A 22,909-nucleotide genomic window follows, 5' to 3' on the forward strand; every position below is an offset into this window, starting at 1 on the left:
CACATATAGGTTTGCCAAAAGGCCTAAAGAAAAAAAAGTCTTGGTATCCCTTTAATAAATGGAATGTTATTTACCAGGTGATCTTTGTTTACTAACATCCCATTAAAAGCTTCACTGGCCAATTTCCACACACTGAGGGCCGTTCCGCATTCATCCAAAATAGCACAATGGTTACTAATTGAAATCGCTACAGTTTTGCCGTTATGCACAACGTCGTTGACAATCTGCAACACTCCTGAAACCGATCCGCAAAAAGCGCTTCATTGTAGCGCTTTCAGGGAAATCCCAAAAAGTGGATTCACCCTCCGGAAAGCGCTACACTCCTGCAACCAATCTGCAACACTAGCGGAAAAGTTCTGTGCATTACCATTGTTGCGGTTTCTGCAAAGTCCCTCCCCCTGGCTCTCTCCTCTGATCTTCCGGCAAAGCGATCGCCATTTTTTTTTCTCCGAGCGAGCGGAGATCAACGCACCGGCAAGCCTTCGTTTACCCACTGAAGCTTCCCTGTCTGCAGTCCCTCTGTTTAAAATCACCAAGCACAAGCAACACAGAGGCCTGTTTGCTGGTTTATTTTCCCTTTATTTTTCACACTGTTTTCGGCTGAAAATCGCATCCATGAGGGGGGGGATTTTTTTTTCACTCGGGGGGAGCGTGGCAACGATGAAACGGCAGCTCAAACACCACCTGCTTGCTGGATGGGTCTCTCCGTTGCAACGAATCAACGCATATTCGTTGCAACGTGTGTGTGTGTGTTTTTTTTTAACCTTCCTTAAAGGGAAAGGAAGAGCCTCTTGTGGCACAGAGTGGTAAGGCAGCAGTCATGCTATCTGATGCTGTCTGCCCATGAGGCTGGGAGTTCAATCCCAGCAGCCGGCTCAAGGTTGACTCAGCCTTCCATCCTTCCGAGGTCGGTAAAATGAGTATCCAGCTTGCTTGGGGGGTAAACGGTAATGACTGGGGAAGGCACTGGCAAACCACCCCGTATTGAGTCTGCCATGAAAACGCTAGAGGGCGTCACCCCAAGGGTCAGTGCTTGCACAGGGGATACCTTTACATGACCCGGTGCTTGCACAGGGGATACCTTTACCTTTAAAGGGAAAGGGGCTGTTTGGGAGCATGATAACAGCCGCCCATTGGCTGCTTGACGGCCAGGGGCGGAACACAGCTCAGCAATATCGCTTCCTGGCTAGCGATTTTTGCCAAGACCGGAACCCTGTGGGAAACGATAGAAATGCAACTGGAGTCCACTACAAAGGCAGGTATGCATAACGATGAATTCCACTATTTAAAATGGCGATTTTTTGTTCCGCAAACAATTTGCAACATGGATCCTGGTGCGGAATGGCCCTAAATCTTTATGGTTATTTCTAATTTCTAATAAAAGGAAAGGGAAGGCAATTGTCAGCTGCTTTGAGCCTCCTTCGGGTACAGAAAAGCGGCATATAAGAACCAACTCTTCTTCTTCTTAAAATAACAGGACATGTTTCCTCAGGGCAGTTAGCAACCCTAACCCATTTGTATCTGGTACACACAGACTGTGCAATTGTAACAAGGTGACTACAGTGATCCCTTAGCCTCTTCAGCTGTAAACCAGTCTAGGACAGCCATTTCCTTTTCAGTCCCCAGCATCTGCCAGCAGTTACCAGAGCCTGCTAAGCCCAGAGAAAGGAAAAACAGGAACAACATGATTGGGAAGAAATTTAATGGACTCTGCCATTGGGCTCTGACAAAGCATCAAAGGAAAAAAGGACCATAAAGTGACCGTATGAAATAAGATGAATGCAACCTGACTAGGTCATTTCATGCTGTCTTCTGGAATGGCTGGTTCTGGAGAAATACCCATGTTAGAGCATAGGGGAATTGCCAAAACCAGAGCAAGGGTGAAAAACCACGTTTAATTTTCACTGTATCCCCTATTGCCTTTGTTTTCTGTGTTTATTTTTTAATGGAGTCCTGTTCATAACATCAAACTTATTCTCCTTTTTTAAAGCAAAAGAATGTGATCTGATGATTTTAGGATGTTGGCCAACTGAGGGTTTTGGTACAGCAGCTTTTACATCAGTTTTCCTCCTCCCTCACACACAGTATAGTTTGCTGGTTGTTGCCCTCCCCCTATACCCAAATTTTCCCCATTTATTTCCCCAGACCTCTGCAAAGCTGGCATGAAATATAGAGAAAACGTGAAGAAAAACCAGGAGAGCAAACAGTTGTGCTTAAAGGAGGGGGGAAACCAAAACCATTAAGAAGCTAAGCTGTGGCAAAAACTTGGTGCACAGAAGTCCTAAGGGACTTTTAAAACATTAGAGGCTTGAGGATCAAAATAGGATTGCTGTGGAATATGTGTGGTAACTCCCTAAGCCCCTTCTCCTTTGGTTTACCAGAAGCAATTGCAGTGTAGAAGTCCTCCCCCTGCCCCAATCCATGTCACGTAATGCGTCTGAGTAGGAGCTTCTGGCAGTCCAAGGCAAGTTCTTTGGGTAGGTCACGCAAATGGCACTTGGGCTTAGGGCAGAACAATGAGAAGGGCACAAATGGATGGCAGGGCTCAGCGGGATCCCAGCCATCAGCAGCACAAGAGGTGGCTAAGTAGCTTACCCTTCTGAGGCTGAGTCACTCTTGACCAGGTTCATACTAAGCCCCTGTGGTGGAGCTGCAAGGGCTTGCTGAGACCAAGCTGGTGGGGCAGGTCCAGGAGGGGAAGCAACAAAATCCCTTGAATAAGATGACTGGCTGTCTAAGTCAGCTGGAGCCCTGCAGTACACATCAGTGGTAGATGAAATCCCTAGAGCAGTGGTCCCCAACCTTTTTATCACCGGGGACCACTCAACGCGTTTTACTAAGGCCTGGTGGGGGGGGGGTAGTTTACTCCTCTACCCTCAACCACTGCCCTAACGCTCTCTGATTGCTATGGTAATGTTTAAACATCCCTTCAAAATAAGACACAGACACGCCACAACAATGAAGTGTGTTGTAAAGGGCTGGGGGGGGGAGATGTCGTCCTTCGGGGCCCACCTCCAATTAGTCGAAGGACCACATGTGGTCCGCGGCCCACAGGTTGGGGATCGCTACCCTAGAGTTACAACCTAGAGCACCTTCCAAAGATAATGCCTGTAGCTCTTTAATACTCTGCGATCCTAAGATGAGATGGAGTTGTGGGACCTTTTTCTTCTTTTTTTTGCTGATCCTTCATCCAGCCTCTTCTGCTTCTCCAGGCCAAAAGGTTAGCAAGTGGAGGAAGAGGGTGGGCAAAGAGACTAATGGTCTTAAGGTCACCAACTCTGGGTTAGAAAGTTCCTGGAGATATAGGGGTGGATCCCAGGGAGAGTGGGGTTTGGGAAGGGGAGGGACTGGGGGAAACAGAGCTTGCTGTTGGGCCTCCAATAAATCTGGAAATGTAGATTGCATTGACTTAGACAGTTCTTTGATGTCTGGGATGATTGCAGAGGGTTAGGTGTGTTAGTCTGTCCTAGCAGAATAAAAGCCTAGTGGCACCTTAAATGTGAACCATTAAAATAATGTTGGAACAAATGTTTGTTTCAGGTGCTACTAGATTTTTTGTTTTATTTTGCTACCTGAGAGCCCATGTTGCTCTCAGGGGACCTCAGGGGCTGCTAGATCATGTCACTAGATGCTGTGAATGAAGTCACCTGCTAGCAGAGAGGGCAGTTTCTCTGGATCTGCTGAACCCCTCATTCTCATGGTGTGTGGGTAGGGCACCTGACTTTTGTTAACCCTGCCTGGCTGACTTAGCAAGGTTGTCAGTGCCATCTGCTGGAGATATGGGAACATGACGTCCAGCTTTAAAATTTATTAATTGAAATAATCTGTAACAGTGGGCTCTCTGTTATAATAACTTGCTAAGGGCTAAGTGGGCAGAGAATGGGCATGGCCTGTCCAAGGCAGGGCCCAATATGGACGTGTGAAGCACATCCCAATTGGGCCTTGCCTTGCACAGGCCATGCCCTCTCCTGCCCACCCAACCGGCCAGGGGCTCTCTGCCAGCATTGCTGGCAGTTTGCCCCTAGATGCTCCCCAGGACACATTTAAGTGCCCTGGAGGTCAGGGACTCCATTCCCATTGTCCCAGGCCAAGAGGAGCCAGCAGGGGGGTGGGGGGCTTTCCCATCCCCGTTGGGCTGCCAAGCTCTTTGCCACCTCACAGAGGCAGTGAGAGGGCTTCATGGCCCAACAGGAAACTGGCGCAGGGGGGAGGGACTGGCAGGGGAGCTTTCCCTTACCTGTTGGGCTTTCCCTTACCCATTGGACCCCTTTCAAAGCCCATTTTTAAAATGGGCTTTGATACTAGTGTGTATGTAAAGCTGCTTCATAATGAATTGTATCATTGTCTGCTCTGGAGAAGATGGCAAAAGGCAGCAGTTCTCAAGCAAAGATATTTTCAGGCCCTGCTACCTACATTGCCTTTGCCAGAAATAGAATCTGGGGCTTCCTGCATGACAGGCACTTGCTCATTCCCATAGCTGCAGGCCCTGCCCCTCTCCCATTTTCCATATGCTTCCATATATACCGTGATCTGCTTTGCCCGTGGCTGTTGAAAGGGACATGGTGGTCTTTATGCATATTCAATTATGCATCTGTAGGTCCCCTCCAAGAGACTAACACCCTCTCCCTCTCTTCAGGGGAGTTCCCGGAGGGGCTCAAGGAGGTGGTGGTGCACCCACTACTGAAGAAGTCATCTCTTGATCCCTGTGACCCAGCTAGTTACCACCCAGTCTCTGATTGAAGGGGCCATTCTTGGAAGATACTTCAGCTCTTGATCCTTTCCCATATGGCTTCTGACCTGGTCATGGGGTGGAGACGGTGCTTGCGCCCTGATAGATGATCTCTGGCAAAAGTTGGAGAGAAGCGGCCTGGCTCTTCTCATGCTTTTAGGCCTGTTGGCAGCATTGTAGACCACGATCAGCTGGCACATAACCTTGCCAGGACCGGTATTTGGGGGACAGCCTTGCACTGGCTGACCTCCTTCCTTTGGAAGTGGACACAGAAGGTTACAGTAGGGGAGGAGTAGTTGCGCCCTTACTGTCTTTCCCCTGCACTGTTTAACACCTTTATGCACCCTCTGGTCCAACTTGTCTGGCACACACTGATGATACCCAGCTCTATTTCTTGATGAGCAACCGTCCTGACTCCGCCCCACCAGATAATTTTGGCAGTTTTTTGGAAGCAGTGATTGTTTGCCTCAAGAAAAGCCAGCTGAAACTCAACCCCTCCAAGATGGAGGCCCTGTGGTTCTGTAGGAAGGGGATGGACTTGGAAATGCATTTACCCACCCGAGATGGCATACAACTAAAGATCTTGCACTCTGCCAGGAACTTAGGGTGATTCTGGAAACCTCCCTGTCTATGGAGGCCCAGATCACCAAAGTAGCACAGCTGGCATTTTCCATCTTCACCAAGCCCAGCTACTACTGCCCTATCTGTCCCAAGAGCACCTCGTCAGTGATCCACACAACAGTCATCTCTAGACTTCTACAATTCACTCTACACAGATGTACCCTTGTCCTTGTCCTTGTCCTTGTCCTTGACTGGTGCAAAATGTGGCTGCTGGGGTTCTCACTGGAACATCCTGGAAAGCCCATATCCAGCGAGTGCTAAGGCAGATCAAGAAATCAAAAAGTTTGAAGGTGCAGCCTAATACTATAAGTGCATGATGATGATGATGATGATGATGATGATGATGATGATGATGATGATGATGATGATGATGATGAAGAAGAAGGTTTTTATATCGTGCTTTTAACTACCTGAAGAAGTCTCAAAGTGGCTTTCCCTTCCTCTCCCCACAACAAACACCCTGTGAGGTAGGTGAGGCTGAGAGAGACCTGGGAGAACTGTGACTGGCCCAAGGTCACCCAGCTGGCGGCAAGCAGAAGAGTGGGGAATCAAACCCGGTTCAGATTAGCGGACGCCACTCTTGACCACTACACCAAGCTGACTCTCAGATTTTCATATTAAATTAGATTTTCATATTAAATATATGAAAATGCATGCTTTTATTTACAATGAAAGTTAAAAACATAATAAGACCTCAATGATAGCCTCACTATAAAATCTATTCAAAATTTCAGAAACGCAAACCAAATGGCCTAGACCAAACTCATTTGAGGGGCTTCTTCAGTTGCCAGGCATGAATTAGCATACATACATTTGTAAAATGCATAGTCTCCAGAGATGTATTAGGTAAAGGTAAAGGTATCCCCTGTGCAAGCACCGAGTCATGTCTGACCCTTGGGGTGACGCCCTCTAGCGTTTTCATGGCAGACTCAATACGGGGTGGTTTGCAGTACGTTCCCCAGTCATTACCGTTTACCCCCCAGCAAGCTGGGTACTCATTTTACCGACCTCGGAAGGATGGAAGGCTGAGTCAACCTTGAGCTGGCTGCTGGGATTGAACTCCCAGCCTCATGGGCAAAGCTTTCAGACGGCTGCCTTACCACTCTGCGCCACAAGAGGCTCTTCCAGAGATGTATTACATATTCTCAAATAATGAAATGGAGACAGTCTAAATTGCAGGATTATACAGTGATGACCGGCCTCGGGGTTAAAGGCTGGAAGCAAGGCATGCCTGGCCCAATGTATCCACCCTGCTGCCTCAACCAGTCAGTCGTATCCCTTCAAGCTGCGGGGTCCTGTGCTGCACTGAAGGAAAGTCAAGCAGAGTGTTTGGTCTTTCGGACAGCAGGGAAACAGAAGTCTCTCATACTTCACCAGCAATTACCTGGGAACCTCTCCAGCTACTGCAGGCAAACTGGCAGGCTGTGCCCTCTGCGGCATTTCCAAGCATGAGCACTGGAGATTTGCAGTCAGGGCAGAGGGGACTGAAAGCAGAAGAAGAGCTGCAGCTGCAGTATCTCTGTAGCAAGCATTTTGAAAAGGGGCATCTTGAATGTCTTCCGAAAAGGCAGATCTGAGCTAGTGATCGCAGAGGAAAGAACCCTCTGAACAAGGGCTCTGCTCTAATTAATAGGGGCCATGGGAGCCTACATGGATAAGGAAGGAGTGTGGTGTAATGGTTAGAGGGCCAGGTGCAAATCCTCACTTTGCCATGAAACTCACTGGCTGACTTTGACCCAATCATTCTCAGATGAACCTACCTCACTGGGTTGTTGTGAAGATAAATTGTATTTATTTCATTTATACGCCACCTTTCTCCACAATGGGAACCTAAAGTGGCTTACTGGTTCATGTTTCTTTCCCTCGTCCACCTAGCCTGCCTTCAAGCTGGAGATAAAAAATAGGGCCAAAGCCAGTGGTTCAAAATCTAGTAAAATATTTTTTATTACTCAATTAAATTTCCAAAAATTCTCTGCACATTTTGCCAACAGGCCTCATCAGTGAAAACTGTTTGTCTTGCAGGAGCTCTGCCAAGGCCGGTGGTGCAAAATCAAGTAAATATTTTCATTACTCAGTTAAATTTCCAGAAATTCCCCACATGTTTTGCCAACAGGCTTCGCCAGTGGAATCTTGCAGTAGTTCTTCAAAAAGAATAAAAGAGCAGTAGGCATACTCTTTCTTCTCTCATCTAATCAATTTTCTTGTTCTCAAATCCCACCTGCTTCAGAGCAGCTGATCCAGTTCTTCCTGTACTGCCAGCATCCACACCCTTCTTCCTTGGTGTAACAGCTCTTTCCTATCCCCTGAACTAATCTGCCCTCCTTTCTAATGCAGACCAGGGGGCTGGGCTTGGTACTGTGCGAATGACAGATGCGCTCACCATTCTATGCCTGGCTACCCTTTCTACTTGGAGCGTCATGTCCAGTAGCAAACTCCAGAGACAGAGTCATGTCACATGGACAGTATCTGTCTGAATATGCTACTTTTAAAAATCTTTCTAAAAGGACTGCTGAAGGTACACTGTTACATCTGGCCAAATATATGAGAGTAGACTCATAATTCTTTCAGCTATTTATTTTCTTTGGGGGGGGAATGAATTAATTTCACTTCTGTAGCTTATAGTGACACACACTCCATTGTACTTCCATAATGAATAATCTCTGGAAGGGCCACCTTGATGGCGCTTTAAAAGACCTGCCATTTGGCAGTGAATCTGAATCTACAGCAAACTCAGATACATTTATCTGGGCGAGCAGTCAACAATGGGTTTTGCTTCTCTTTTGTTCCATCTTTCTGCAATTGACTCCTGGCTCTTTAGAAACTAGGAAGAGACTATGCATCTGGCTGAGAAAAGCTCAAATCTATGCTATTTTAAATTAACTGGCAGTATTTGGTGACATTGCTTGTACTGAGCAGAGGTTATGGCATTGTACCAAAACCAAAAGGCAGAGGCAACAGAGATAAATAATGGTCCTTAATACAGAGCTCCAAATACCATGACTCAGTTTCTCATCTTTGCCCAAGAATCATAGCACTATAGAGCTAGAAGGGGCTGAATTAGGTGCCTGAATGTCATCCAGGCCACAGAAAGGGCAAGCCTTCATTATGTTCAATTATAAAGAAGCCAGCCCTTTAAAATGGAAGCATGGCTGGTGGATCACCTTAGGGACTCTATTTAGGTAGAAAGGTGACATAGAAATATTTTAAACAATTTTTTTTTTTAAAGATGAGAGTCTCAGGTTAGCTGAAAGTGACACTACATTCCTGTGCATGTTTATTCAGATGTAATCCTCATTATTCCACGGTGCTTACTCCCAGGCTTGCAGCCTCTGAATGCTGGTGGCTGAGACAACTACTATCTTATCCAGCAAGGGCTGAATATAAGCTCAGATTGTTGTAGAGCAGTGGTCCCCAGCCCACGGGCTGCGGCCCAGTGCCGGGCCGCGAAGGCCTTGGCGCCGGGCTGCGGCTCCCTCTCCCCGCCCCCCCCCGGCAGTAAAAAACTTCCTAGGCCGCAAGCTTGTGGCCCAGGGAGCTTCTTACTGCAGGAGGGGGGAGAGGGAGTCAGGGCCACACCTGCGCATTGCGCATGCGAAAGTGCCGCACATGCACAATTTTGGCCGTGCATGCGTGGGCCAGCCGCGCATGGGCAATGCGTGGCCGTGGCGCGTGCATGGCATGCGCGGGCGGGCAGTTGCCCTGCCGGTCCCCAGCCTCAAAAAGGTTGGGAACCACTGTTCTAGAGCACTGTGCACAGTACTAACCTTTGTGAGCAGTGCTGCTTTCATATTAAAACACATTTCTAATTCTGCAGAGATGCAGTTGATAGTGGGATGGGCAACTTTTGCTGAATTAACCAAAGCCACAGAGATGGTTGAGTAACATTTTCAATGGTTCACAGGAGAGCTACTTTCAGCCTGCATATTAAAAACCAAAATACTCAGAAACCAATGGGAGAACATTTTAATCTTTCAAACTAAGAGTGACAGTTCTCCTGCAGAAAAGCTTCAAAAGACTACAATATGAGATAGTGGAATTAGCATGCATTAACAAGTTCATGACAATGGACCTCATGGGACACCTGAATAGGGGACAGCATTCTTATCTCATTACAGATGTTAACTCTCTGCTTTTCCCACTTTTATGTACATCCCCTTGATCTAATCAAGCTTACATTTTGCATGTACCCCCGCATTCTGACTCCAACTGGCCCTTCAATGAAACACCCTTCCCACCTTCTGAGTTGCATATAAGGGCTGATGGATGTTCATTCCTCTTATATCTAACAAAGTGATCTTTGTGTCATGAAATCTTATACCCTGGGGAAAAATTGTTGGTCTTCAAGGTGCTACCATAATCAGATTTTGTTCTACTACCGACTAAGATGGCTTCCCAGTTGAATCTTTCAACCTGCACAGTTTCAAGTTCTATTTCTTTTTCATTTTGAAGAGAGTGAACTTGCATTCTCCATGCTTACCGTTCTTCTGTGTACTCCCACCACCTGTTCTTGATGCTTGTTTATCTTCCCTTGTTTATCTTTGATAATACTTTTGTAAGCAGCAAATGGCATTCAGAACCCCTTTATTTGTACAAAAGCATTTCTCATGTGTCCCTTTTTGTAAACTTCTAACTGCTTGCATTTCTGATTCCAGTAAACTTCACTGTCTGTTCCTGCTACCCTTTGAACGTCCACATTTAATTTTCTTGCTTCCTCCCTTTTGCTGCTTTTCTACATTCAGCTGTTCTTATTGTTTCATCTAAGAGCCATTTTGATCTTTTTTCTGGCCATTAATTGCTCAATCATCCCCCTACATCTTCTTTGCTTAGTGATAATAAAACACTGCAGAGCCAGATTTTAAAAAGAAAGCAAATGAAGAGACCATGAAGTGTCTTGTATTGGTAATAGTGGTTAGAATGGATGTCTGTCCAAGTTGAGAAGAATGGGGGGAGGAACTTGCTGATCGTACAATAATGGCTAAATTAACAATGTATTTGCAAAATAGATCAATTTTGAAATTCGTGGAGAGATGGAGTGTTTATTATTACACAAGCAGGAGATAAAGCTAGAATGATAATCCATTTCCAAATTATATTAACATGTATTACATTGCAGAAATAGAATGTGAATGAGTTTTGAATATAAAGATACAAGAAAAATAGATCTTGAACAAAAATATCTTTGTTTTCAATATAAGGAAAATATATATTATTTATAATCCCCCACCACCTACCATTGTGTATATTAGAAGTTGTGGCAAATATGTAGAAAAAAAGAAATATAAGATATGAAATACATGTTAATTTTAATTAATAATACAGGTTACTACATTAGAAGTTTGAAATTTAAAATGCTTGAAGTAAGAAATATTATATTCTCCAGAATACCAGAGATAAACCTAGAGACTTCTGATGGGTAGAACTCTGGCAAAACAAGAGGGTGCACCTGTTCTCTGGAGACCAGATCTGTTAGAAATGAATCACTGGTAGACCTTGGCCCCAGAGAACAGGCCTTCCCCAAAGCAGCCTTCCACAGGAAGGAGACCTTTTCTCCCAAATGTCTACCCATAGCAGTTCATGGCAGGTAGACCTGTTTTCCCTGTTGCCAGGAATTCCATGGAAACCTTTCGGAGGTTGTCCATAGACTTCTGTTGTCCATAGACTTTTGTAGCCAAGGCATGGTAGACCTGACCTCTGGAGTGAGCACTTGGACCTGGGAAACGAGACCTGACTGCATAGAATAGATAATGCACTTTCAGTGAGCTTTTGCAGCTGGATTTTCCTGTGCGGAACAGGAAAATCTACTTCTAAAGTGCATTGAAAGTGCATTATCTATTGTGTGCAGACACTCCTGCAGGAACTGACTTTGCTCAGGCAACAGAACAGGTAAACATGGCTTCTTGAGGGTACTTACACAGTCAAGGCACAGTAAACCTGACTTCTGGAGAGAGTGCTTTGGGGCCAGGACAAATGGTGGGCTCCCTGGTGGAGTTTTTCTTTCTCCCCCTTCCCCCAAACCACAGGAGTTTTGAGAAAGCACAAGAGAGCAACTCATTTTTGGCAGGTGATCATTTTCACCCCACCATCTAAAAAAGAATCTTCCCTTCTCTCAGTTACCAAGACCAAAAAGGAACTGTAGCTGTCTCAAATAACTGTCCAGCAATAGGCTGAGAGAGGATATTCAGTCAAATTTTTGAAACATGCTGTTTATAAGGATAAACAAACTCCTAGGGCTACTCTTTTAATTCCCAAAAATAAAATGGTAGTTTTGTTCACATGCAATAAACACTAAAATAACAGTAAGAATACCATTAATAAATACTGGTGCCTTCTTTTTAATGTGCTGAGATGTAATTCAATTCCTTTGTATGCCTATAAATGAGCAAAAAACCTCAAGGACATGTTCGTTCACAGTAGATTCTGCCACACAAGACCTGCAGTGAATAGATGGAGAAGGATTGCCATGTGTTTTTTCCCCTTGCCAGCATTGCAAGGCCTATCTGAATGAAAAAGAATCCACAAGCTGTGTAATAAAGTTCTATTTCAAAATCCAATTGTGTTTGTGACAGTAATACATTTACAAAGAGTATCAAAAAATACATACCTATAAGCATCACATTGGCATATAGCTCTCCATGTAAGGGGGTAATTTCAGACAGCGACCCAAATCATAATGACGTTTCACATATACTTCAAATCCTGCTGTGAATGAGCAGGTGCATTACAGCTGTGATCAATTACGGTAATACAATTAGCTAAACATCTACCTATAGTTACTTTACTGTATTTCAGAACTGAGATAATAAGCATACACAAACAAATAGAATTGTAGACTTTCATCATTATTAAGGTAAATTGGTATAAAATAAATTTCGTGTTAACATGTTAATTTTTTTAATTTTTCATTGTGAAATAATATAATTCTTTTCTTATAGGAGGTAACCATTGAGGAAGGTTTCCCTTTGAAAACAGGTATTTTATCTGGGAACTCATTTTGGTTACTTCTGCTTAACTGTGCATTTAATAAATCACGAAGACAATTGGATTTTGGAATAGAACTTCATTATGTAGCTTGTGGATTTTTTCATTCAATTTTGACTTTCTGAGGAATCGATGGTTCTATTTGCGTATTGCAAGGCCTGTCAGTATGGTAAGAATGTATAACCTTAAGAGTTGCAAGAATTATATATATATATATATATATATATATATATATATATATATATATATATATATATATATATATATATATATATATATATATATGAAAGTAAATATGAACAATATATAGGCTTCACATCTACACCTCTAAGAATAAGAATTCTTAATGCCTATGGTCCAGCAATTCAGGACGATTCAGTAAACCATCACTGATCAGATTTCAACATGTACTGAACATCACTTGTCTACCTGGAAGAGAGACTTTTACTCTCAGGACTCTGGAACAAGAAGGATTTTAAAAGGAGATTGATTGGATGGATATATGAATTTTGTCTTTCCTCCTTTTTCTACCTTGATTGTACATGGAAAGATGTCCATTTATAAGAGCACAGATAGACCTCTACTCACTCCTTTACTACCCTCTCCCAATAGGTTCAACCCGTCCTAACGAGCCAATTCCAACGTTCTGCCAGCATCTTCCTCCAACATTACATCCCGCCCCATCAGTTAACCACCTCACCTGACGTTGTACGTGCACTGATTTCATGGGGACACAACAGAATTTCTTGGCAGCCTGAAAGAAGGTAATTTTTCCTCCCTCCCCTTCTCAAAGCATATACAAATTATTCTAGGTTTTTCATGTATTTAAGTTACTGAGTGAAGCATCTCATTGTTTATGTACTGTCCCATTTTTTGTATATATTTTAAAAGTTGTTAAACATTTATCCGGTGATAAGACCACATATGGTCATGTTGACCCCTGCTCCCAAAACGGCCAGCGATGCCCCAAGTGGTCATGTGCACAGCTATGCTTCCCAACCATATTCTGCCTCCTGATGCCACTTCTGGGGTTTCTGGAAGCCTGAAGAATGTTTCCGGGGTTTCTCAACAGCAAAGAAGTGGAGAAAGGCTGCTCTAAGCACCGCACCCCGCCGGCTCTTGTGGCAAGGGCTGTTGGCCTCGCAGGTGCCTCAAGATTCCTCTTTAGCTTCCCCAGACGCCTGGAAATGTCCGCGCGTCATCCCTGCCAGCAGTTGGGCAGGCACGGCCCCAGGAGGCAGCCCGCGTGGGTGCCCTCACCCCCACGACTGCCCCAATCCTCCGCCTCCTCCTGCTCAGCGAGGCCCACTCCGGCGGCGACGGGAGGCACCGTTCCGGGGAGGAGGAGAGGCGTTTCTTCCGTCAGCTGACCGGGGCTTCTGGACTCGCCGCTTTCAGCCGCCCTTCTTCCCAGGCGCTCCAAGAGCGGCTTGAGGGCCGGGGGTCAAGGAGGCGAAAAAGTAATTTTGGCCGGCCTCGCCCGGGAAGCGGTCGCGCTGCAACTCCGGTAAGGCGAGCGGCGCGTCCTGCCGGGGCTGGTGGGAGAAGCGGAAGCTGCCGAGCCGCAGAAGCCGCCCGGCTGGGGGGAGGAGGAGGGGGGGGGGAGGAGACCCGCGCAGGTGGCCGCTGGAATCCTGGTGGCGGCGTGACGCGCGCAACGAAAGCGAAAGTAGGCGCGTCGCTGGCCGGGCCTGGTCAAGGAGCGGCGGCGCGTCTGGCCTCGCCTCCCCCGGACCCTGCGGTGGAGCCGGCCAAATCTGGACAGCCCTTCGCGCCGCCGAGCTCTCTGCTCTTGGCCTCCCGTACAGAGCAGGCCTGTACGCCAAGGCTGCCCGTTCTGCCGACGCCTTTCGGGTCCTGCGCTCCCTGAGGGTGGGCCGACCAGCTATGGTTACTAATAGCCCTGAGGGAAATAAAATGTCCTGCCCCGTGAAGCGAGCCCTAACGGACGCTGTAGTTTGTTTACCTTCATGTCGTGAAAAGTGTCGGCTGCCCGTTTTTACGCATTAAACTTCCCCTAGGGTGACAAGACGCTTTTCTCCAGGCGCGTTGCCAACTGTATTTCCAGTACTTGGGCCTTTCCAGAAATGTCTGAAATGATCGGCATAGATTAGACAGAATGAAGCAGTATGCTGCTGCTGGGATTCGGGGGAGTAGGCCAGGAGTATGTTTTGGATTTGTGTGTGTGTGTGTGTGTGTTCACTCTTCCTCCTTTACACACACCCAAAAAAAGATCAAAAATTGAGTCCTTTAGCTCCTTTAAGACCAAAGTTTTATTCAAGGTGTGAGCTTTCATGTGCATAGCACATTTCCTCAAACAATAGAACAAGAATCATAAGTGTCAAAAAAGTCCGACATGCACATCAAAGAGAAACTTTCCAAATTTGAAATTGTGGTGCAACTTTGCTATTAGAGAGGATTTTTTTTAATTTAAAGGGAAGAGCATTAATAACAAGAGTACTCCCACCTTTGATCTGAAGTGATGCGACCTACATTTCCACTTCGTTTTGTGAGAAATGATTCCTCAGGACACCAAAGACTCAGTCAGGTTCAGGAGTGGCCTGTACACATTCAGTGCAGAAACCACTTCCGCCTACACAGTACACAGGCCGTAAGCATATAATTCAGTTCTTGCCTGGCAAGTATGGTCTGACTGACAAAAACGGCTGCTGGAGGGAGTTGGTTAATCTTTAAATTGCTGTCAGCTCCTGTTTTATTTAGGCTACAGGCAGTTCAGCACAGTGGTGACTGTACATGTGTTTGTTTTTTTGTTTATTTATTTATTCACATTTATATGTTCTGAGTAGCTGCAGTTGGCCAGGGACTTCCTGCTTCTGTGCAACTTAAGATTGTGCTTCAGTGTTGTATGTAGACATTTCACCTTTCCAATTGTCTATTGCCACTTTTTTCACAAGGTACTACTCTCCCCAGAAACCACCAGCATGGCATTTGTTGTGGGATGATCCTGTATGCAGTGACCTGGATATCACTGCAGCGGAATATTTTATTTGTCCGTTTTAAACATTTATATCCCACCTTCTCTCCTTAGGCTCAAGGCAAGAATATTAAAAACAACGTTCAATCTCACAATGTCTGAGAAGGTGATCAGCAGCTGTACGGAAACCAAGCAATGCAGCCAGACAGAGGTGGAAAATGGACACCCCACTCTCTTGCCTCCTACTTGTGGCACAAACTCAGCGGAGGAGATGGTGCAGCAGATGAAAGAGCTCATCACTGAGAATAATGAGCTGAAAGGTAAAAACTGTGTTTTGTACGTCACTGGGAACAGTGCTTGTAAAACGGAATGTGCAGGGCTTGGAAAACTACTGGAAAGTTTTTGTTAGTATAGGGAATTGGCTTGGGTGTCTCTCCTTCTTTTGGTGCAGACAGGAAAAGTCATGGCCAATGCTTGTTTTTAGACAGGGGTGACAGAAGGAATTAGGTGGCTGAATTTTCAGCAGGTAATGAGCCTCTGCCAATTGCTGACCCTCTTGTAAGCCATCAATAGTTTTTTCCTCCCTTTCACTTTTACCTTGCTCTGCCTTATTTATTTATTTATTTATTATTATATTTATATACTGCCCTCCCCAAGGGCTCAGGGTGGTTTACAGAAAACAGGGAGGATACAATTAACACATTTAGCCTTCCCCTAAAAAGACTGGCTGGATGGCTGAACAGAACTGTGGCCGGGTAGCTCTCACCCATCACTTTTAATTTTTGATCTAGGAATTGGAAGAAACTTGCCATGAATAGAGTTAGCACTTTAGCCTCCTCTTTATTATAGCAAACAAAAATGGAACCCCCATGTTCAGAGGCAGTATGCCTTTGATTATCTGATTCAGAGGTGGAAAGGGGTTAACCTGTTGTACCCTGCTTGACTGGCTGCTTTGATATATGGAGTCCTGGACTGGTGACCCCGGTCTGATACAGAAAGCTAAATTGCCCCAAGCAGGGTTAGTCTGTAAATGAATGCCAGCCTGCCATTCAGAGTGGTCATAGTAGGTAATGGCTTTCTGACAGATACTGGGAAGCTGTTTCTGTGCCAAGAGGAACCCATTCTGGTGCAGTGAAATGTGGGAGGTGTTTTAATTCCAGGGTTCAAGGTAACATTAGGAGCATTAATATTTGCCTCTGAATATAAAAAGGACCAAATATATTGGGCAGGGAGTGGCCCTAGACTTGGGCAGCAACTCTGTGGCATGTGTGGACTGACCAGGAGTATACACAGTCAGGCCAGAGGTGATGTCAGGTTATTGTGTCCTGCACCCTGGTCAGAGTTCAGACGGGGTACCGCAGAGCATTCCAGGTTGGATTTGCCAATACAGGAGCCTGCCAGAAACAGCCCGTCTGTCGGCCTAGCTCAGGCTTACCTCAGATTCTCCATGGTAGAGTGGGGATTTGAACCTGGTTTCCCAAAACTTAGTCCAACACAGTCCAACCACTATACCACGCTGGCTGTCATGTAAATATTTACTTGATTCAGCATGTTCAAACAACAGAGCACAGGTGGGAACATGAACATTTCTCCCACCATCTTAAGGCATAATAGATGAAGTGCTTTGTGGGTATCAGATCTATTGAACTGGGCTGCTAGTATCCAGGTGCAAGGTATTTTATTACCTCAGGCCTCCTTGGACACCCATTGTGTCAGTGTGCAGTACATTGATACCCTCCACATTGTTTAACCCCAGAGCCTGCTAGCAGCTGGTAAGCCATGCAGGAGCTGTGTTGTGTCTGAGCTGTCCCACCTGACAGCTAAATCAGGGACCCGGTCCCAAATATAGCCTTCTGGGCTACCTGTTGTATAACTAGCTGGGTTTGTGGCATGCAGGTAGGCACAGCTTCCATTGCTTGCCTTTAGTTATCTCAGTGGCAATGAGATTTGTTTATAGGCCTCACCAAGACTGTTTTTGTGAGAAACAGAGTATTGAAAAATAATAGCCTAGAATATTGTATTGGTTTTCCTCACATGTAATAGCTAGTGCAGTAACATTTGTCTCAGAGTACTGGCAACACAAAAGTTAGTTTGTGGCTGCTCTCCCTCTCCCTCTCCCCAGTGTAATGTCATTTGGGATGCTGTTGCATTAGCACACACCAGTATTTCTTTGCGGTCTTCAGAAGCCATGAGGCAACGCAACCAAGCAATGAAGGATCGCTTTGAAGAACTTTCCGTGTGGAAGGAGAAACTGAAAGAAGAGCGGGAGTTTTTTGAATCCAAGTTCAAGGAAGCTCGGCACTGCTTGGCAACCAAATGTGTTGAAAATGATACACTTAAAAAAAAAGTCCAGAGTCTTGAAGAAAGAAAGGAAGGATTCACAAATGTAAGTAAAGCCAGAGGGGGAGGAGTTGCCATGTTGTATTCATCTAGAAAACGGATTTAGTTGGTCAGCCATCTTTATCAACTGTTTGTTTTGGTCTGTTTATAAAAGCAACCAGGGCTACAGTTTATTGTTAAGAGGCAAAATGTATACAATAAAGTTGTCTGAATAGATATTAATTTTTCACATTTTTATTAGAGCCATACAAGAACTGTAGAGATGAATAAGGGAGTTTTCTTCATCTGTCTTCCTTGCCATTTGTGAATGTGATACTGAGGATGCAAAAGTTCCAGGTTTTTCTTTGCCAAGGGCCCCAACTTACTTTGACTGCACCAACGGAGGATCTGACTAAAATCTACTTAAGATCCCTGACACCAAAGAGATCAAATTAGCTTCAATTTAAATAATAAATAAAAAAGCATAGAGCTGCTCTTTCTTAACTGCATCTTGCGATTGTTTCTCCACTTAGGAAAACACAGTTTACCAGAAGGAGATGACACAAGAACTGGAGCAGCTGAAGATGCAAGTGACAAAGCTCCAGGCAGAGAAGGCCGATCTGGTTGCCATCATTTCAGAGCTGCAGCTGAAGCTGAACAGTGCAACCACTGAAGACTCATTTGTTGAGATCAGGATGCACGTAAGCAGCAGCTGGCACCCATGTGAGATGCCATCAATCAGGTGCTATGGGTGGAATGTGACCCTAATGTCCAATAAACCAGAAATTAAGAGCCAGAGATTCTCTGCTTAAAAGTCAGTCCGGTCAGTGGGGTGGCTCTCTTTTGGCAAGATTTAAGCCTCTAGTAGTAGAAAAAACGGCATATTCATTTTTTAGGTCTCTAAGTAAAACTTTGGTTTATGTTTTGCCCCTAACCCCAGTGGACCTAGTTTCTGATGTGTCTTTAAAACCCAATTTATCCCAATTAATGTTGAATTGGTTTATTCTTGGGACATACCTTCAGATAAGCTCAACAACCAGCTCCTCCCTGGGATGGATGGTTGAAGATAGAATTTCTCTCCAGCTTTCGCCAATTAGCATTGGCCTGAGAGCCTGACCTTCTTGTTACTGCAGGTCAAATGATGTCAACTTGCTAAAACCTTAGTTACTGGTTATTCAAAGTAATATGGCACCCTGTTGCCAAGGGTTTAATTGCTTTTGACTTAATATAATAATTAGATTGGCCCTGATTAGTGGACCCCATATGGGAGAATGTCCATTTGTCTTAGCCTTTTTGAAACCTTGATGTATTATTTATTGATTTATAATTCAGTTTAATTACCCTTGCCTTGGGTCTGACCATTTTGTGCCTTGGACTCTGCTTCTGCTCTATTGGCTCTTGACTACTGATTGCAAAACCCTCTTGCTTGTGACTATTTAGTATTAAGATATTAATATTAAATATTTTTATTTTTTTCACTAACTAGTATAGTTTGCTCTGTTGTACTTATACCTTAAATAAATATTAATTATTTTATACGCTGTTGTCTGACTCTTGAGAGTATACCTTTCCAGTGCCTCCTTGGTTAGAGCTACCCATGCCTTTGGGGTCTCTCTTCCCTGCACAGAATTGAGACTCTCTGCTTTGCTCCCAGATAGATTTTGGGGTTGTCCCTGGACCCCTCAGTTTTTGGGATAGACCCAGGGATGATGGCAGTCTACCAAGAACCCCTTGTTTTGTAATTTGTGTGAACCATTAACAGAAGCACCTCTTGCATGCTATGCCTCTAAAAACCACTTCTCTTGTAGCTTAGAGGCTCAAGTATGAGCACATAACTGCCTTATATCAGAACATCAGTCTTTCAAGGTCAGTATTCTACTCATACTGGCAGCAGCTGTCTAGGGCCTTAGACAGAGAAAGGTCTTTCATATTACCTGCAACCTGATCTTTTTTATTGGAGATACCAGGGATGGAACTTGAGACCTTCTGCCTCCCAAGGAGATGTTTTACAACCAGGCCATGGCCTCTCCCCACAGTCTCACTACAAATTTACTGTCTCGAGTAGGGCACAAACCCAAAAGAGAGGGTTTAAATGGCAGACATTTCAGCAGTCTGTTTTGCTTCTCCTTGCTTTGAAGCTTCACAGGTGAACCTATCAATCTATTAAGTTTAAATGGCTTCAAAGGGGAGGGGGGCAAAATCGATGCTGACATGCCTTAACACAGTGGTCCCCAACCTTTCTGAGGTTGGGGACCGGCAGGGCATCGGGCCGCGCCCGCACATTGGACCACGCCCGCACGGGCGCAGCCCGGCCCTGATTCCCTCTCTCCGCCCTCCCACAGTAAGAAGCTTCCCGGGCCACAAGCTTGCGGCCTGGGAAGTTTTTTACTGCGGGGGGGGGCGGGGAGAGGGAGCCGTGGCCCGGCGCCATGGCCTTCGCGGCCTGCCACCGGGCCGCAGCCCGCAGGTTGGGGACCACTGCCTTAACAGGTGTTTCCGCCCCACTCCATTAGAAATATAGTCTTTGTTTAAAATAGTAGTTAACCAGACCAATAAAAGGAGAAGGGAGACTGAATTTTGTTTAGCATAGTGGGGGTCAGCTTTGAAGCATCTGCACTGTTTCTTAAAAACAAACTTTGCAAGTTTGCAAGACGGCATTGGCTGGGGATGGCTGAGAGATCTCCTAAGAGATGCTTTAAAGAATGTCAGACTCCAAACTGAAGCATATGTGCATGTTTACCATCAAAACTCCAATGGTTGGTTTTAAAGGTGCCATTGGATTCAAATTTTGTTGTACTGCTTCGGACCAACATGGCTATCCACTTGAATCTTCTACTTAAGAGTTTCCCATAAAATGGTATTCTGCTATGTAGAAGCAGTGCTCTAGAAATTGCCTTTTGTTTGCTGTGCCTGGTTTTACTCAAATCGCCTTGCCTGAAGCACTCTCTTTCTTTCTCCCCCAAATATCCTAGTCAGTTACAAGTTCTTTGCTGTGGCTTGAATAATATTGGGAAGCACACTCACACACAGAGGGAGATACTGGTCTTCCCAATCCCAATCCAAAGCAATACCATTTTTCCTACCCCAGTGCATTGCCTGCCCCCCTGCCCTTCACCTGAGAGCTTTTATTTGTTTGTTTGTTTGTTATTATTATTATTATTATTATTAGATTTATTTCCCGCCTCTCCCGATAGGCTCGAGGCGGGTCACAACAACTAATCCCTTTAAAATTCCCATTAAAATATCAATCTACTAACTTATTTATTTATTTAAAAAATGTATTTATATACCACCCTCCCTGGAGGCTCAGGGAGGAAACATCAGTGACTGAATATTGATAGTTATAGTGCTATAATAACAGCATGGGTTTTAGAGGCTTTAAATTCCCAGTTTTCATTCTTTTAAATGTCAGACTTATTCCTTTCCCCTTCTGTAAAACAAAAGCCCAACAAACACTTCTTCAGGTATGATCTGTGACTCATGAAAACTCATATATGTCCCCTGAAGAGCATTATGCTCTGCTAATTCCAACCAGGTGATGGTCCCTGGCCCCAAAGAAGTGCAACTGGCCTCAGCCAGAGCCAGGGCCTTCTCCGAGCTGGCACCAGCAGAGATCTGGCCACTATTGGAACTATTAAATGCTGGAACTATCAAAATGGCATTCTCCCACCAGGCATACGGTTGAGATCGAAATGGGCAGTGAAACATCAAATTGGGCCTCTTTCCTCTCTGCTTCTCCTCTATGGGAAATTATAAGTCAGGTATAAATGAACACTAGCTCCACTGATGAATCATTGGCACTCTTACTCCTATCTTATATCTTTGTATAAGTGAATTTTATGTTGTCAGCCACCCTGAGCCTTCTCTGCAGGGATGAATGTTGTTAGTAATTGAGGCTCTACTGGACTTTTGTTTTATTTTACCACCGTAGACTAACCTTTGCAAATTCCCCTCCTGTCTTTGCTTTGAGCCTCTGAGAAAGGTGGGCTAGGAATGAAATAAACAGAAGAGACCTTTTTAATGAATGCTGGAAATTCAGAGAATGAAACAAATGCATTGTTCTAACAGCAATGCTATAACAACATTTAATTGCAGATTTTAAAAAATACACAGCAGCGATGAATGACTGCCATGGAAGATTGGGACAGGGAAAAATACTGGGAAACTTGCCATGTGGAAGCCAAGTTGCTGCTGCATTGTATCAGTAGCCATGACTACGGCACGGAAAATATACAAGCCCATCCTTAGATAGATTGATTAATGTTAATGAGTGTTCATTATCATTCAAGGAAAATGTTTTTAAGATGAGCCTTACAGTGCCTCTGAAAAACCTCTAAGGATAACACCCTCGTCAGGGATCCCATGCCACAAAGTGAGGGTCACTCTTGGAAAGGGCCAGATAGGAACCTTGAAGCCTGTGCACGGCCAAAACTTATGCCTAGAGACCTGATCACCAGCTCTCCAAATTTGGCAGACCGGACCTTTCCTCGCCAATTGCTTTTGGCTTTAATTCTGTCTGTTTCTGTCATGCGGGTGCAGTGGGAACAAGTAGGATGGCATCGACTGAAATATGGAGGTTCTGGTTTAATTACATTGTAGATTTAAATTTATTATGTAAATGATAGTGGCCCTGAGTTCATCCCAATTATTATTGAAATAGCATCTTCAGTTTATATTGTCTTAGCTGGTGAATGAGCTAGATTAACTTCGAAAAAAATTGATTAACTGGCTAGGCATTTAAAAATTGTTTGTTTTCATTTTCCACAGGAAGGAGAAGTAAGTGGGGCTTTGAAAGGAAATCCAGAACTGGATTGCAAGGAAAAAAGGGATTCGGCTACCAATGCGTAAGCAGGGGACTTCTCCCCAATACCTGCTTTTATTTCATATTATCTTTCCTCTGTTAGCGAAGGTATTTGATATCAGAGTTCAGTAGCAATTACCACAGTGCTGTGTATGTGACGGCCTTTGGAATTCAGCCAAAGCCCCAGAATTCCTTGCCTGGAGGCTGGGGCAGCTCAGGGTTTGAGGCAGTTCCAAATATGAATAGATCAATTGTGCCTTTGTCCAATTCTGAGAGTTGCTGTTTCAGAACATCAGCTCACAGAATCTGTGGCTTTTTGGCAGTCCATGAAATTGTCAAAACTCGTCTCCAACATCACAATTCAATTGAAGCAGCTTTCTTTCTATCAACTGCTCATTCCACCCTGAGTGCATATCCTGGGAGTTCAGCCTTTTGACAAAATATATACCTCTTACAGCAGTGGTTCTCAACCTTGGGGTCCCGACCCCAAGTGGGGTTGCCTGGCTCCTTCTGTGGGGTTCCCAGG

General features: G+C 44.8%; 1 protein-coding gene across 5 annotated transcripts in view; it reads left to right on the forward strand.

Moving 5' to 3' along the window:
• OPTN (optineurin) overlaps positions 1 to 22,909 on the forward strand; it is an 89,830-nt gene that overhangs the window by 47,300 nt on the left and 19,621 nt on the right. For 2 of the 5 annotated variants that reach the window (XM_077337958.1, XM_077337959.1), the window contains exons 2-6: positions 12,941 to 13,092; positions 15,378 to 15,583; positions 17,447 to 17,649; positions 18,116 to 18,283; positions 22,350 to 22,426. In XM_077337958.1, the coding sequence (XP_077194073.1) occupies positions 12,941 to 13,092; positions 15,378 to 15,583; positions 17,447 to 17,649; positions 18,116 to 18,283; positions 22,350 to 22,426 (806 nt within the window). Of the gene's footprint in view, positions 1 to 12,940; positions 13,093 to 13,371; positions 13,836 to 13,936; positions 14,201 to 15,377; positions 15,584 to 17,446; positions 17,650 to 18,115; positions 18,284 to 22,349; positions 22,427 to 22,909 lie in introns of those variants that run through there. The other 3 variants (XM_077337960.1, XM_077337962.1, XM_077337961.1) reach the window with 3 other exon arrangements.

The sequence above is a fragment of the Paroedura picta genome, chromosome 5 (genome assembly GCF_049243985.1).
Source record: "Paroedura picta isolate Pp20150507F chromosome 5, Ppicta_v3.0, whole genome shotgun sequence".
Classification (NCBI taxonomy): domain Eukaryota; kingdom Metazoa; phylum Chordata; class Lepidosauria; order Squamata; family Gekkonidae; genus Paroedura; species Paroedura picta.